We start from the raw sequence: 16,082 nt of genomic DNA, 5'->3' as shown, positions 1-16,082 counted from the left end.
CTGGCTATTAATTAATTAAGGAGAGCTTACTTGAGTACTAATTTCTCTTATAAATCTATACTTTTTATAAACTAGCGGTGCGGCCCAGCTTGGCCCTGTTTAAAAAGTTATTTTACATAAAACCTTTACGATTTTTGCACATAAATGTTTTTCTTGAATCACTCTGTTTTAAACATCTGAGCATACATAGGGACAGACAGTAGCAGATGTAGTGATACACAAGATTTTTCTATCTCTCTGCTATGGATATCTCTAGAGAGGAATAAAGCAACTTTGTTTTCAAATATTTAACTAAGGCAGTTCTAATAATGTACAGTCAGCTCCAAAAGTCGATGAACACATTAAAGTTTCGAAACCCAACCTTATGAAGCATGCATGCATGCATATTTTCACATTTGGAATTGATTGAAACGTTATAATTCCAGCTAATTCTATCTAATTTGGATATTACGTTTTAAAAGTATGAAGTTGTAAAGCGACATAGTAGCGGGTCTGTACTCGAATATATCTGAAGTAAAGAGACAACTTAGAATCAGTGAGTTAGTTGCTCCACTTGCTTCGTTTCTCTTGTGATTGTTAATCTCGATTTCGGGTTAAGTCCTAGGACAAAGTGCTATAGGGTTATCTGATACAAGTAACTGTCTGGAATTTGGTATACCTACGTAATATTAAATGTTATAGTACCTAATTTTGAAGTTATGTAACTACCAAGATAACACGGCGGTTGTATAATAAAGTAAGGTAATTCATTTAGACTATTCAAAATAAGTGCGATTTTGTTATCATCGGATTCCTACTGCCAATAACGGCAACGTAATTATACTTATGATATTAATATCATACGTCATGTAATAAGTAATTACTATGATGTGGATGCAAATAAACTCTGCCTGGTCCTACGTAGGCTACGAACGCAAACGCAATGAACCCTCTGAAAGAACTCGATCAAAATAATCATAATGTTGTACTTGTATCATTATGTGCCAGCGGCGAGATGCAACGGCTGTACGTATGACATACACCGCAATGAGATTGTTTTAGGTATCTCGCTCATTAAGGTTTGACTTGACTATTGTGGTACGTACGTGATGGATTCAAGGCCTAACCCTCGTCTTGTAAAAGATCATTTCCCAGCAGTGGGGCAATCAAGTGTAAAGAAACTCTTGATTTTTGATTGGAACCAAGATTTTCCAAGCAGTGGGGCAGTCAAGTGTAAAGATTTGACTAGAGCCAAGTTCCGCTATAGTATAGTGATTAGAATACTTACGCTGACCACGCCTCATCAGTGAAGTTCTCCCCCGGGGGTACGACGAGGTTCTTCACACATTTGTTCCTTAGCTCTCCCATGTAGACCTGCAGCGCGAACAGCGCGAACACCATCAGACAGAAGATGGTGAGCGTCATTACTTCTGCCAGCTGCTTGAACGAATGGAGCAATGCGTTGATGATGGTTTTCAGACCTGGGGAATGAAGACAAGATTATCGACCTGGTTACCTTCTGAATGGTATATTAGGTGTTCATTCCTGAAGCTGAATTCGTCGCGTAAATATAAGCAAGAATAACTACTAACTTTTTCAAAAAACCTCACTAGCGATAGTTTATCTATTAAATTGTGTTTTAAACTCATAAAAACAGTTTGAATAGAAAAACTACCGCTAAATGTGCCCCAGAAAACGGGGGTAAATCATGTCATGATACCTATAAGTACGTCGGTATACGTATCTAAAAAATCCATGATAATAAATTACTCAATTCAACATTGAAAACTATTAGCAAAAATAATAAAATCTCTACAATAAACTCAAAAGAGGAGCTTCAATTTGATCAATTAAAAATTATCTTCAATTAAAAATCAACATTCTTGTTAATTACATCGTACCGTAGCAATTAAGAGCCACACTGTTCAACAAATACTCGAGTATTTTTCTTTAATTTTTATTATTTAAACAGTGTTCATTAAAGCTCTCTTTTTGGTAGACTACTTCTAATAAGATAAAGTTGAATGACCCATTAAATAAACGGCTAGAACGGCCATGTTTCTCCTGAAGACAAACAATAGAGCCTCTTTACAGTTTGTTTAAGAAGTTTTATATCTAAACGTGAATTCAAGGGGAAACTAAGTAGGTTTAGTTTCGATTCAATTCGGGTTTAGAGTGTAGTATTAATTGACGTTTAAGTACTAGTAGATAAATGTGATAAAGGATCTTTATTGGAGGTTGTGACTGTTTGCATGAGAAAAAGTCTGATCGTAAAGTATGTAGGCAACTTTTTAGTAGTAAGACGATTGCAGTTACAGTTAGGCTAATAATTACAATTATATTTAAAGAAAAACTAAATCAATATACAGGCAAGTACATATTCTTATTATATCATTAAATGAAGTATACTTTTATAAGATAAATGTCCAGGTTTTTGTCAGCTCACAAACTTAGCTATGCTTAGGCCTTGCCTAGCTGTCAGAGCAATTTTGACTAGTTGTCAAACTAGTAGTTTGACCGCTAATGAAGGGAAGAAAAGCGGATTAACTCACCCGGCATAATGGAAACCGTCTTCAACGCCCTCAACACTCTGAAGGTCCTGAGACCGGCGAGGTTGCCGACCTCCATGCCGATGGTGGCGTACCCCGACGTGATCACCACGAAGTCCAGCCAGTTCCACGGGTTCCGCAGGTACGTGTACTTGTTCAGTATGAAGCCCTTTGCTATGCACTTTATTATCATCTCTGCCGTGTATATCGCCAGGAAAATGTACCTAGAACAATAAAAAATAATGTGAGTATTTGAGCCACCATATACTGCATAAAGTGGTTGTCAGTGGCAAATATTGTATATTTCGTTGCTTTGATATAGTAATCTGATATGGTTTAGTTTGATTTTGTGTGATCCTATTCGTCTTCCTATGGTATGGTAGAATCATACATAAACTGAAAAAATAAGAGTTTATTCATTAATTAGGTAATTTGCGGGTAGCTGAAGTTTTGGATTTTTTTTGTTGCTGTGATATTTTTTAATTATAGTAAAACTAAAACAAGAAACATTTATCTGTCATCTTTCTTAATGTTTACGACAACCTTGTTACAACTTAAAATTATAACAGTATACCCATTATCGTCTAACATAATACATTAATGTAAGAACATGGTACTCTTCAGCCCCTGACACCCACGGACGGCGACTATGATGAAATTGTGGCGGGATTACGAAGGAAAATATTATAGTCAGCATGGGGCCCCAAACTTTACCACTACTAACTTTAAGTGAAGGATGATCCACCCCACACTTATCTAAGAGGCTTTATTCATATTCTGATGCGTGGGACAACGACCTTTACTTAGACGATAACATACTTGTGTTTCTGAGTTTCTTTTGTGAATTATGTTTGCGTGGTGTTTGTGTAAAGCTTGGTTTAATTTACGAAAATGGTATGCACATCATAAGGTCATAATGAGTAAATTCAGATAGAAAACTCTTTATTGTTGTAACTATTTTGATTTTTAACTAAATGATTTATTTAATAAGCAGGTAGTAGAGAAGGAATACAAGTTAGCCGAAACTCAATCAGCATCAAAATTGTTGTCTCTTATCTGCCCTTAAAACAATTTCTAAGAAATCACAATAAACTCACATTCCATTCGGATCATGTTACAAATTGTTGCCAAGAAAAACGTGGTAGTAACAAAACAACAACGGTACTTGGGACCCTATCCGTAATCAAGATAGTGGGTAACATTTGTAAGCCGAGGATCTCGTGGTCACAAACTAAGTTATGGCACATCCAGAGTGCTCCACAAGCGGTACATTGCTTTGTAACCCATTACGGATTTAATCAAGAACGAAATAGGAGCCTAAAGCCATGCCTTTCGGAGGAACAAAAAGGTACAAATAGAAATAACAGTCGTTAAAGGCAGGAAAAGGTTTATTTCTAACGTAAAATGGCCCCTTTTTAAAGTATTGTGGTATTTTTGCGGTGAGGTAATTATTCTTCATTTATCTGACCTATATTTACGCAGCGTTGTTGAATTTTGTTTTATAAAAAATATCTCGCGAGTACACAATATAAAATTAAACTGAAAAAACTTTTTACTTTAAAAAATTTAGTCTAGGTTTTTGGGTGTAGTTTGCAATTTTGTAATGGGCTCCAGTGTTTTATTTTGTTTTGTGATAACATAAAATCTACACCCACATACTTGTATTTATCATACGTAAAAAAAAATCTAACGACTGTCTCTATATAAGCTAAATCCTGCCAAGACAGACCATTTATTGATACTACATCTTTATATATATAATTCTTCTGTAAGTGTGTATGTCACTGAACTTCTCTTAAACGACTGGACCGATTTTGATGAAATTTTTTGTGTGTGTTCAAGGGGATCTGAGAATGGTTTAGATTCACAATTTTGTCCGCTGGACAATGTAAAAAAATTTAAAATTTTCAAATTAAAGACGTGTAGACAGGACAACGTCTGTCGGGTCCGCTAGTATTATTATAAAATAATAAATACATACATAAAATCACGCCTTTTTCCCCTAGGGGTAGGCAGAGACCAGAGAACGCCACTTGGTACGATCCTCACAAACTTCATTTGCTTCATTCACATCCATACATTATTGCTTCCAAAACTACCACATTTAAAAAGGCCTCTTTTACTAATGTTTATAGTTAAACATTGACAGTCTGTAGCAAGTAAACAGCGTGTTACATTTAACGATGAAATTTCATTAGATTAGTTTACACAAAGTGCCTTACCTCTAATAAAGGTTGACTTTAACCAAAAACTATCCAGCCGAGGCCGGCTCATTTGCATAGTGCTTTATGAGACAAACCTCGCCTGCGGTCTCGAAATTTTCAAGAAAACAAGCACTTTGTTATCTTTGTAAGCAAATGTTTTTGATGACAAAAGGATGTATGCGTTTGTAAAAAACTGTTGAATGGAACGATCTCTCCTTTCAGTGAGTTATATAATATTTAGCTACCTACCTTTTACTTGGTCATACAATTTCTAAAGTTTGTATATTTTAATCTATACTAATATTATAAAGTTGAAGAGTTTGTTTGTTTGTTTGAACGCGCTAATCTCAGGAACTACTGCTCCGATTTGAAAAATTATTTCAGTGTTAAATAGTCCATTTATCGAGGAAGGCTATCTATACTTCTATACTATATTATAAAGGTGAAGAGTTTGTTTGTTTGTTTGATTCTTTGTTTGTTTGTTTAAACGCGCTAATCTCAGGAACTACTGATCCGATTTGAAAAATTCTTTCAGTGTTATATAGTCCATTTATCGAGGAAGGTTATAGGCTATATATCATCACGCTACAGCCAGCAGGAGCGGAGTAGCATCGAAAAATGTTAGAAAAACGGGGAAAATTATGACCCACTCTCTCTTCGGTGACGCAAGCGAAGTTGCGCGAGTCAGCTAGTATTCCATAAAGAATGGAGCAGCTAGAAATAGTGACTGAACTTTTAATAATTTAATTAACATATTTATCTGTCAGTATGTCTGTAAGCTTTACTGAATATCAAGAAAATTGATAAGTAACCAATGCAGATTATTTTTACATAAGTAAATGTTGATAAAATTCCACCTACTGGTGCAACGCCTTTCGATTAGTTGTAATAACGTCCAAAAGTTATGTTCTATGTGGTTGGTAATTATGGTAATGAAGTAAATTTAGTCCGCCAATCGTGGCTTTCTATCATAGATCTTCAAACAGTTGAATGTCTTTGAGCCAAAAAGTTGTACACAAGTATTTCAATCGACTTAACTAATTGGTCATTAGCTTGAACATTTTGTGTAAAATAAAACAAGTGAAGCAAAATACGATAAAATCGTTTCATAAAACGTCGATAACATCAATATCTAAAGGCAGTTTTGAAGTTAATTTGATCAAACATCGGTTCCTTACTCGGATTTAAGAATTTGACAGTCGCCATATTGGTGCGCATTTATGGAGCTCGTTTTTTAATCGGAAAAGTATAGTGTATTAAAATGTTATGTGATACCTTTCATGTTTTTATTGGACTTAGGTTAAAATAATCGCGTAACTAAATAAGTAGGTATAAAAAGAGAACGCATGTTCGAATTGTTAAGTACTCAAATATTGAATTGATAGACTACTTAAATCTGTATTTTAATATTTAATTTGTGGAAATGCGCATTTTTCTTTTTCCCGTATTTTTTTACACGGTATGCTTGATAAGTGTCTAAAGTCTTGGGTATAATTAACGTGTCGTGAGGTGAAGTCGTGAGTATAATTAACAATATACAGTATATTGTGGTTTTTAGGCTGCATTTGCATTAGGAGCGAAGCGAAGTAGTGTACAAGGAAGAGTACTACGAGCTCAATTTATTAACAGAGGCTAAAGTAATCTTAATAGTGGGTTTTTTTACTGCCCCGCTCCTCTAGTATAAAAACGTTAGCAAGCCCGTCGAATATATTGTACAATCAAATTGAACTTGTCAAAAAATATTGCATAATATTATTACGAACAACATTATCGTATATTGTGCAACATTATTGACCGTCCAGTGGTGGCCTTATTCTCAAGAAATTTTAATAGCTATTCCTGAAGATGACGTGATGCAAGATTAATTGCTTTTCAGTATTAACTAAAGCCTGATAAAATACAATTTGGTTGTGAACGGTTTTGCCTTAAGTAAATCTCTTACCCTTGTTATTATAGAATATGTTTATCCCTTATTGTGTAAAGATGTGGCTCGGCTTGATAGCAACCAATTTATTGTTTTACGGCGACGTAAAGTATGCTTGTTTAGTTTTAGTAATATTACGCAAAGGATTTTTTCCTTTCTTTGAAACATTCTGTCTTGTCGACAGAATTTTTCGAAGAAAAGAAGAAAAATGTAGCAAATATTAATAATAATGTTGAAGTACATAAATATCATTGAATTTTAACATCAAATTTAACAATTAATGACTAATAATCGTTATTTTTTTAACTACAACATGAAGTTTGGTAACGTGGCCAATAAACCTTAATTTTCAGTATTACACACCTCAGTTTACCCCTTCAGAATATACTCTATGTAACAAAATGTGCTATAAAATAGTTATTTTAAAATCTATATTCTAATAGAAGTGGCATTAAACGACAATACGGGTATACCAATCAATAAATATACTAACCTTGAATTTAAAAATAAAAAAGAAACGATTGACTCGTCCAAAGGTTTTAACGTTTAATTATTTCCCTTTACCTGTACGATAAATTTCACGAACGTACTAACCTGTTTCCTACACGCTCCTTTGCAAATAGACATGCAATAACGTCATTAGCTGAAAGGAGGTATAATAAACGAGTATTCTCAATGCTCATATGTACCGCCTACGTCACTTAGGCTGTATAATTCTCTTGCCGTTGCCTGATTATTACGCGGTCTCGTGTAATTTATCATCGGAGCAAAATGGATGACATTTGCTAAGCCACACTGATGGTTAATCTTCGTCTTGTAACGAAATCTGGTTATTGTTTACTAAATAGTCGATAATAATTGTAAATTGTTCAAGATAAAGCTAAAACTACTAATTAAAAATTTACAAAGGATGTTATCGGATTTGATGAAAGTGAAGTAGGGTAATTAATCTTGATACTCGTGATTTAAGTTGCGGCTCTTTATTTTATAGAGCACGTTAAGTTTTTTTAAAACTAGCAACTTAGGACGGTTTTATAAGTGTAAGTTTTATAGAGTATTCTTACCTTTTACTGTCCCGCTGCTGGGCAAGGGTCTCTTACCGATCAGACGTAATACCCTTTATAAAAACCCTTTTTTATTTAAATATTTATTTATTTATTTATTTATTTATACAACTATATAATATAATATACAACGCTTTTTAAAGACGGACTTACTACTGATAAAATATTCTTATACGCGTGTTGTTTTTTTGATTACATATCATTATTTCTACAAAACTAGCCGTCTTTTTTATCGTTTATACGAACACAGTCAACAAATATTAATACACGAACAAAAAACTTGTAACAGAGCCCTAACACGTGATAAAGCATCATTTTTTAGCTTATCTGTGACATCAATCATCGTTAACGGGGACATTTTGTCGCATCTGTCAGCTATCTCTCAGGCTCTCGGCTCTAAGACACCTTCCATACATTATTAGTCATGTGGAGAGCAGTCCTTTATACGTTTAACTGAATTAATTAGACCAGTGGCCTCGGCCAAAATGTAATTATACCGCTAGGTGCCGGCTGTACCGGCGTAAATGTATTAAATAAGGATTATGAACCAAATTTCGTATTAGAATTTGGGTAGATTGGTTTTGAGTAATTTTGTTAGAACGTAAATTATTTTGAGGCTTAGAGAGTTTTATTTCAGGCCAAAAGAAAGAAAAGCTGGAGTGAGTGCTTCAAGCTCTTACTAGCTGAATCCACACCGTTTCCATTGGCGTTCTTGTGACCAACAGTAAAGTTTATAATTCAATACGAGATAAAAAAATATTAACTTTTGCTTTCATGTGCCCGTAGCGTACAAGTCATTATTCATTTTATTTTATCTACGATTCATCCCGAAGTATTTGATTGATGGTTCTGTTTATTTAAAAGTCCGTATATCCATTTATTTTCCAAATACCACAATTCCTAAATAATAAGCCCAAAATTTGTTCACCAATGTCGTCGGTTTTGTAGCGACTTCCATACATAAAATTACTCCTTTTAAGTATACTAAATTATCTACTTTTTATATCATTAGTATATACATTTGCATCGTACTAAATGGAAGCAATTGCAAAGAAATTCAAGTAGAATTACAAGCGAGAGAAGCTCTATAGATAATTTAGTACATACAAATTTCTATTCACGAATGTATCAAAACTTCAATTTAATAGTTCAGCTACTATTACCAGGAACTGACGTTAACTACAAATTAATATCAAGCTTTATGCACAGGATTTCAATTCCTGTTAAATAATAGTACGAAATCTGAGCTCAAATGTCCGTCTGGTTGTTATTTGGACCGCATTCACGGGAATATTCCCGGGAATTTTAGGTTACATGATATTATAACATAATCAAATTGAAATATCCTAGAAATGTCTAATTGAAATGTGCTTGGATCTCCTAAAGTTTAATGTATTGTGTTTCTATTAAATTTCAAATGCTATCTAATAATTTTATGCATATCATAGTCTGGGGTAAAATTGACTACAGGAAAACCAGACTGATTTTTATAAAGAACTGAGTATAGAGATTGCAGTAAGTCTTGAATCTTATTTTGAAACGATTGATAGATTTTTCGAAAGGTCAGAATCTGATTTATGAAATTGAGACAGCATAAAAAGTTAAAAGAGAGAAATTGGAAAAAGAGAAGTTAGTTAGGATCGTCGCAAGTGACGCTCTTTTGTTGCTGCTTATCGCCATTGAAAAAGGGGTGATTTTATGAATACATATTATTATATATTAGTATGATCATCTAAAAAGTTTTAACATACACAAAGCAAAGTAAACAGCGTATTAAATTTGTAATAAAAAATAATATTTTTAAATATAAAGCTTTATTCATAGAATCAAGTTTTCTCAGTGGCACATCTCTTAAACGAGAGAGTATTCTCAGTAAATGAGTGCTAAGTTTATTAGCCGTCAGCCGTCGGGAACATTCACTTTATTACGATAGTTTGTGAAATAAACTTCACTATTTGGTGTATTATTATACTGAGAAATTATGTAATCATTATTACTTAAAAATAAACAAGGTTATAGCTACCGAGATGAGTAAAAGTCATCGTAGTCTAATGATGCTGTACTAATTTTTGCTTGCGGCTCCGTCCGCGTCAAAAAATATTCAGGGTTAGGGTTCAAAGTGTCCTATATGTTAATTCAAGTTATAAGCTATCTGTGTGCTGAATCTCATGAAAATCTGTTCAGTCGTTTTTGCGTGAAGGAGTAACAAATTGAAGCATACGTAACGTACGCTTCAATCCTCACAAACTTTTCGCGTTTATAATATAAGAAAAACGTGAGCAGCGGCTAAATTACTACAATCTCTAAATATTTCTTAAGCTAAATACAAATAAAGCCTGCCTACCCTGACCAACACGCTTGAAGTAAAACTTTGTTAGCAATGAACATAATAGCTACCTTTATTGTTTGACTAGCGAAGAATTTAGGTTAATACGCCCATAACTAGTTGTATGACGCAAAGTTCGAGTATTATAAAAACCGTGGTAGTTTTTGTTAATCGATACTGTAGGGGTGAAATACAAGCTGTTTTACCTACACCGTTGACGTGTGACCGCTGAAAATATGTACAACCTTCTTAAGTATTGTATAGAGTTCAAGTAAATAAAGTTGTATGTTTCAGGCTACCTTCCAGCTTCGATTAGATTTTTAACTATTATAGTAATAGAAAACAAGGTTCTAAAATTTTTCTGCAGTGGTCAGATTAATACTGTCCTTTTTAAGAGTCTGCAGACTTGATTGGCCTTAGGTTTTTCGTGCTTTTAATTGTATAGAGACACTCAATTAGATACTTAAGTGATAATTAGGCGAAAGATCTGATATATGATACGTGGACAATCTACTAATCAGATTTCTTAAGAGTTAACAACATATTCACTTTCTCACGCACAATTCTCACGCAGTGGAAGTGGGCCTGAATAATGTAGAAGAAACTATATCACTAGAAAGTTTTATAACAAAACCTATGTTACAACTATGTAGCTACAGGATGCCACACTTCGTTACCAAGAAATGGATATTGCCCCATAAAACACAATGTTTTGCGAAATAATAAGTGCTTGCTTGCAGTATACTTTTCCTCATTATTTCTACCATACCAGCTTCATGCTTGACTACACATACACAACGTTCGCAAAGCCCGGTAATAATGTTCATGCAGGCATAACTCAATGAACGTAGACAAAGCTAAAGAGGTCATATGTTAGAACAAGCATAAAATGGCCGCTTTTGTCTCCGCGCCTGCAACGGACAACCCCCAATTTATGTATTGTATAAATTTCCAAGCAAATCATAAATTCAGGCCAACACAGTACTAAGATTTTGTGAACTCCATAATTGTTCTGTGTGCACTTTCAAACGATATTATACTCAGTGTTACTGTAATAAGGTTTATTTTTGTATGTGTTCATTTGTTTGGAGTCTTGACAATCTCCAGAATTCTCTGTCAACCGGGATTTCGTCGCGTGGTTGTGACAGATAGCGTGGGCTTACTGAAACACACTGAAGATTAAATCTGTTGATTGAATTTGTGCTTAAAGAATTTGTAATTACAGTTGAATTTGGCGTGAAGTGTTAAAAGTGAAAGTTATTCACGAGCTGTTAATTCTTAAGCGATGGGATGGAAGCCAGTAGAAGTACTTAAATTACAAGAACAATTTGAGTGATTGAAATTTAATAAGATACGACATTGAATTTTATTACAGCAACAGTATTAAAAAATAAGGACCCCACCTTATTTTTTAATACAGTTGCTGTAATTAACGGATCTTTTTACTATAATAATGTCTAGCCTTTCAATCTTTTGGGAAATAAAAATATATTTGTTAAGTCGAAAAAGGTTTTTATCCATCTCTTTTTCGTTTTTATTTTTTCGTATTGTACCCCTTTAAAATCAAATAATATTAAACCCAAACAGAATCAATATTCTATATAACATAAAAAACAAATACCGTGTCATAATAATATGTCTGATAGAAAAGAAAGAAAGAAAATATAATGAAAAATGTTTGAGGGGAACGTGCGATGGTCGTTACTGTCAATAAAATGTTTTTCGTTCACAATCCATCATTATTTGCGGCCCTCTTATTTACTCACGTCGTCTTCGATCGATCAAAGTCGAGAATAAAATCGGGAGGCCAAGTTAATTTTAGATGTACCTCTAACCTTATAACATTGATACAATAAGACCCGGTTCCACTTCTACATATCTGTGAGATAGCTTATCAGAAGAAATATCGTCAGTTTTCAACATTGGCTGTCACTTTATTTAGCAGATGGTTTATCTGACACTCAGTCTTATTAACTGGTACTAACTGTCTTACTAGTAAACACAAATATCGATTTTCAAAACTGTGTATTATTGTGAGTGAAAATGACAACACTGTATAACTTATCTGCTTTGCAATCATTTTCAAAAACCAATTGTCAGTAATGCGGAGTTAGCGCATTAGATACTGTGGTTCAACTGTTTATTGTATATTAATTGCAACCGGTAACATGGTATTGACGAACACCACAGGTATATTATTATGTTGCTGATTTTTAATCAATTAATCAAGAAGCCGTATATTTAATAAGTCACTAAACTAAATTACAACATCACTTAAGCTTTTCAAATTGTTCTTTGTCTTTTCAACTACCTTTTTAATGTTCTTGTGACGTGTAAAAGTAAAGTGGTCGAGCCACGTGACGTATGAAAATACGCCCATCAATGGTTCATTCATGCTCATGATCGATTGAGAATCTCTCAAAGTAGCTCCTCCGGTACAATAGAGACTATTTTTGAATTCACTCCGAAAGGTTACTTAAAGTTTTAACGAAAATAATTTCCTTTGAGAGGAATATTTTTAGAGGAGTTTGTGACGTGACCCTCCCCGGAGATGATTTCTTTTCGAGTTTTTGCCAAAACAAATGTAATTTGTTGGAGAATTCGGGGAAGGCTCGTTTTAATTACTCCGATGGTTATTTGCGTAGTTCAAGTATAAATACTTCGACTGAAAATGAAAATAGCGAAATAGTTTATAACAAAACAAATTGTTTCACTATACAATCTATACATATAATATAACCAAGCCTGAAAGTCTTTAATAATATCAAATTTGTTCAGAAAATACTATACCGAATTCCCCATAATTCCTTAGGGACCGTCAAAGTTACGAAAGTTGTAGGCATGTACATTACTTTCGAACATTTTCGGTAACTCCACCTACCAAATACGTTGTACGTTAGTAATTGTAGGGGAAACGTGAGAATACTTTTTTCCGGGCAGGTTGCCAGCTCTGAACGCTGTGAGGCGTAGACAACGGTAAGGCTATGAAAAAATAAACCTGTAAGTTAGTGAGGCAGGTCTCGAGACACCACCTCGACTAACAAATGTATCGTGGAACGTTTAATTTAAAATGTTCTTGCCTACTTCCCCCTTGTAAATGGAGTACCAAGGAGTGAATACAGAAAGGACGGAATCTGAGTAAGTCAAGTGCAAGTTTTTATCTTTTTTAACTTGTTTAATGGCGGCCTTTTGGCTGAATTTATTGGTGGGACTGGGTGTTTGGGTGCTTTAAGTCGGGCGGTAGTCTTTTGCAACTGAATAGACTAGATAAGCACATTTAGAATTTATGCGGGATTTCGGCTATAAATAAGACTTAATGACGTTTGAAAACAATGGCAATGGATTCTATAATTACTTGACCATAATGAGAAATAGTATAGTAAAAACAACGCCAATAACAAGAATAAAAACACATAGAAAAAATCTAGTTTTGTAGTAAAATACTAACTTAAATTCACGCCTAGTATTATTAGCCCACATAATAATTTCATCTCCGTCAGTTTCATGTCTACAGTTGTTTTAAACAAAGCACAATCATACATTATCAGGACATTTCCATCACAAAAACGTAATCCTATTTGGTCAGTGAGTTCACACAAGTTTTTACTTAAAGGGCTCTAAGTGTTTCCCTGTGTTGTGGCGGGACAAACAAACAGACCGGCAAATAGATAGTCCTAATTAAACACCAACTTAAGCCGCTCGCAAATGAAAGGTTTTTGTTGCTAAATAAAAGTTGGCTGTTCTGTTTTTCTATATTTTGGAAATTATTTTACTAAGATGGATGTATGGATGTGAATGAAGCAAGTTAAGTTTGTTATGATCGTAGTAAGTGGCGTACCGCATCTCCGCCAATACCTTCAAGAAACATACGGGATTTTATGTATGTATGTATGTATAGAAGTCAAACGGCATTGAATAAATAAATAAAATAAATTTAACCCGTTAATGTCCCACTGCTGGACAAGGGTCTCCTCTTGTAATGAGGAAGGGGTGAGGCTGAGTCCACCACGTTGGTCAAGTGCGGGTTGAGGACTTTGCATACCTTCAAGAACTGTGTAAAAGAACTCTCAGGCATGCAAGGTTGTATCACGATGTTTTTCTTTACCGTTGGAACGAGTTATAATTATTTCTAATACACACATAACTTCGAAAAGTCATTGGTGTGTTGCCTCGAGTTCGAACCTGCAACCACTTTCGTGGGAGGTACCAACTTTAACCACTTGGCTATCACTGCTCCGATAAACTAAAAGATAAAATTGATAGAACGAGTTACGCTCTATTAATATCTTTAGAAACGAAAAGGTCTATTAACTATAGTAAGTAACATAACTTCAACAATTAAAATACTACACAATGCTACTCACTAACGAAGCAAAGTCTAATTAAGCCTATACTATTTGCAATCTCGACGTATGTTAATTTATTGTAATACATGTAAGTTATCTAACAATGTATCTTACACCTGTTTACTGTATATATAATATTACGTACGTATTTACATAAGAAGAATGGAGCTCTAGTAAGTGTCCAATATATGCCCGTGACTTCGTCCGTCTGGACTTTAGTTTCCAGGTCCACTCCTATTAGCCGTAATTTGTTTTTATATTGCCTATATAGTTTCTCAATTAATTGACTTTTAATCATAAAAAGCATTCTTCAATTCGAACCAGTAGTTTTTAAGACTACCGCGGTCTAAGAAATAAAAAAGTTTTACGTCAATACAGTATAGATGGGTATAAGTACTAGTCATTACCAATACTATCATTGGGTTTTGCATTAAATTATTTCCGTGGTGCATTGGTCAGAAAATATTCATTTTTACATTTAGCATTACAGGTGGAATTCTCTTGTTTGTCTGAAAAACAGACAGTGGTTTTTCTTTGTGACGTAAAGAGGGAATCCCGGCACTAAGAAAGACTGCCGCTTAGCATAGACTTTTACAAAAGAGTAAAAACAATAAAGGCAATTTTATTCGAATAATTTGGGTGTAATTTAAAATAAGAATGTATAATAATCCTTATGTGAATATTCTGTGTTGTAAGATTGAATCCAAAATTCAACCTCAGAATATTTGGTTAACATTGCCATTGTTGCCAGTCAAGTCGAGCTCATATATTATTTTTACACCCAATACTTACGTTTTGGTACAAACATAAACTGTAGCAAAACGGTGGGACGTCTAAGTTTATTCATGCCCGGGACACAGCAAATAGATTGAAGTTACGGTTTATTTTGGGTACAGCTTAAAACGGCTGAGCCTTGTATGCATAAGGTTGTTAAGTGCGATGCCTTGTTTACGCTCGCTTTACCAGATGTCACGAATAGTACGAGTAATTAAATCTGAACGGTACTGTCGTCTTAATTGGTTTGTGCGGTTCGTGTGTCGAATTCTGACGGAATTGCGAATTGTAGGTATTATTTGTCTGCAGCATTGTGTTTCAATAGTTAGTTGTGTAGTCGTTTTTATTTTATTTCATCATATGGTTGAATGTTTGTTGATGATGATTTGGACTCTTGTACTTAAAATAGCTTTAGGCAGAGATAGGCAGAAAGAGGGAAGAGAAACCTTTGCCCTGTAGTGGGACAATATGAGTTGATAATAAATAAATGGTCAGCCTAATGAAAAGAACTACGATGTTGCCCAAATATTGATATCTTAATAGAAAATCACTGGGACTGACTTTTTCGTGCCTTATAAAACATGGAGACTCGACTCAAATATAACTAAGCAGTCACCTATCTATAAAGTGCCCGCACCGAAGGTCGAACCACATTTGATTGAAAATGCGTCGCATATTATACCAAGACCATACCTATAAACTACGAAACACCTTGCGTCCGATATGTTCCTGACCTTAAACCCTTATTAGCACTACAAAGACGAAAGCAACCATACATGCACGTATCTGCCATCTAACACGAGTACACGTCGATAAACTCACCAAGAACGGTATATTATCATTGTACCATACGTCCCAGCGTCCCTTCGTAACTTACCTCAAGTATTCCGCCGGAGGGCAGGCCACTGAATAAACT

At 34.4% G+C, this 16,082-nt stretch overlaps 1 protein-coding gene across 5 annotated transcripts in view; it reads right to left on the bottom strand.

Moving 5' to 3' along the window:
- The window catches only part of NaCP60E (Na channel protein 60E), a 192,703-nt gene that overhangs the window by 32,903 nt on the left and 143,718 nt on the right, over positions 1 to 16,082 (bottom strand). For all 5 annotated transcript variants that reach the window (XM_076124749.1, XM_076124750.1, XM_076124751.1 and 2 more), the window contains exons 4-5: positions 2,532 to 2,752; positions 1,268 to 1,460 (exon numbers count right to left, since the gene is read on the bottom strand). In XM_076124749.1, coding sequence (XP_075980864.1) covers positions 1,268 to 1,460; positions 2,532 to 2,752 — 414 coding nt within the window. The remainder of the gene's footprint in view (positions 1 to 1,267; positions 1,461 to 2,531; positions 2,753 to 16,082) is intronic.

This window comes from Anticarsia gemmatalis, chromosome 17 (genome assembly GCF_050436995.1).
Source record: "Anticarsia gemmatalis isolate Benzon Research Colony breed Stoneville strain chromosome 17, ilAntGemm2 primary, whole genome shotgun sequence".
NCBI classification, from domain to species: domain Eukaryota; kingdom Metazoa; phylum Arthropoda; class Insecta; order Lepidoptera; family Erebidae; genus Anticarsia; species Anticarsia gemmatalis.
Note: the sequence above shows the minus strand (reverse complement) of the source record. Positions and strands in the feature narration are given on the sequence as shown.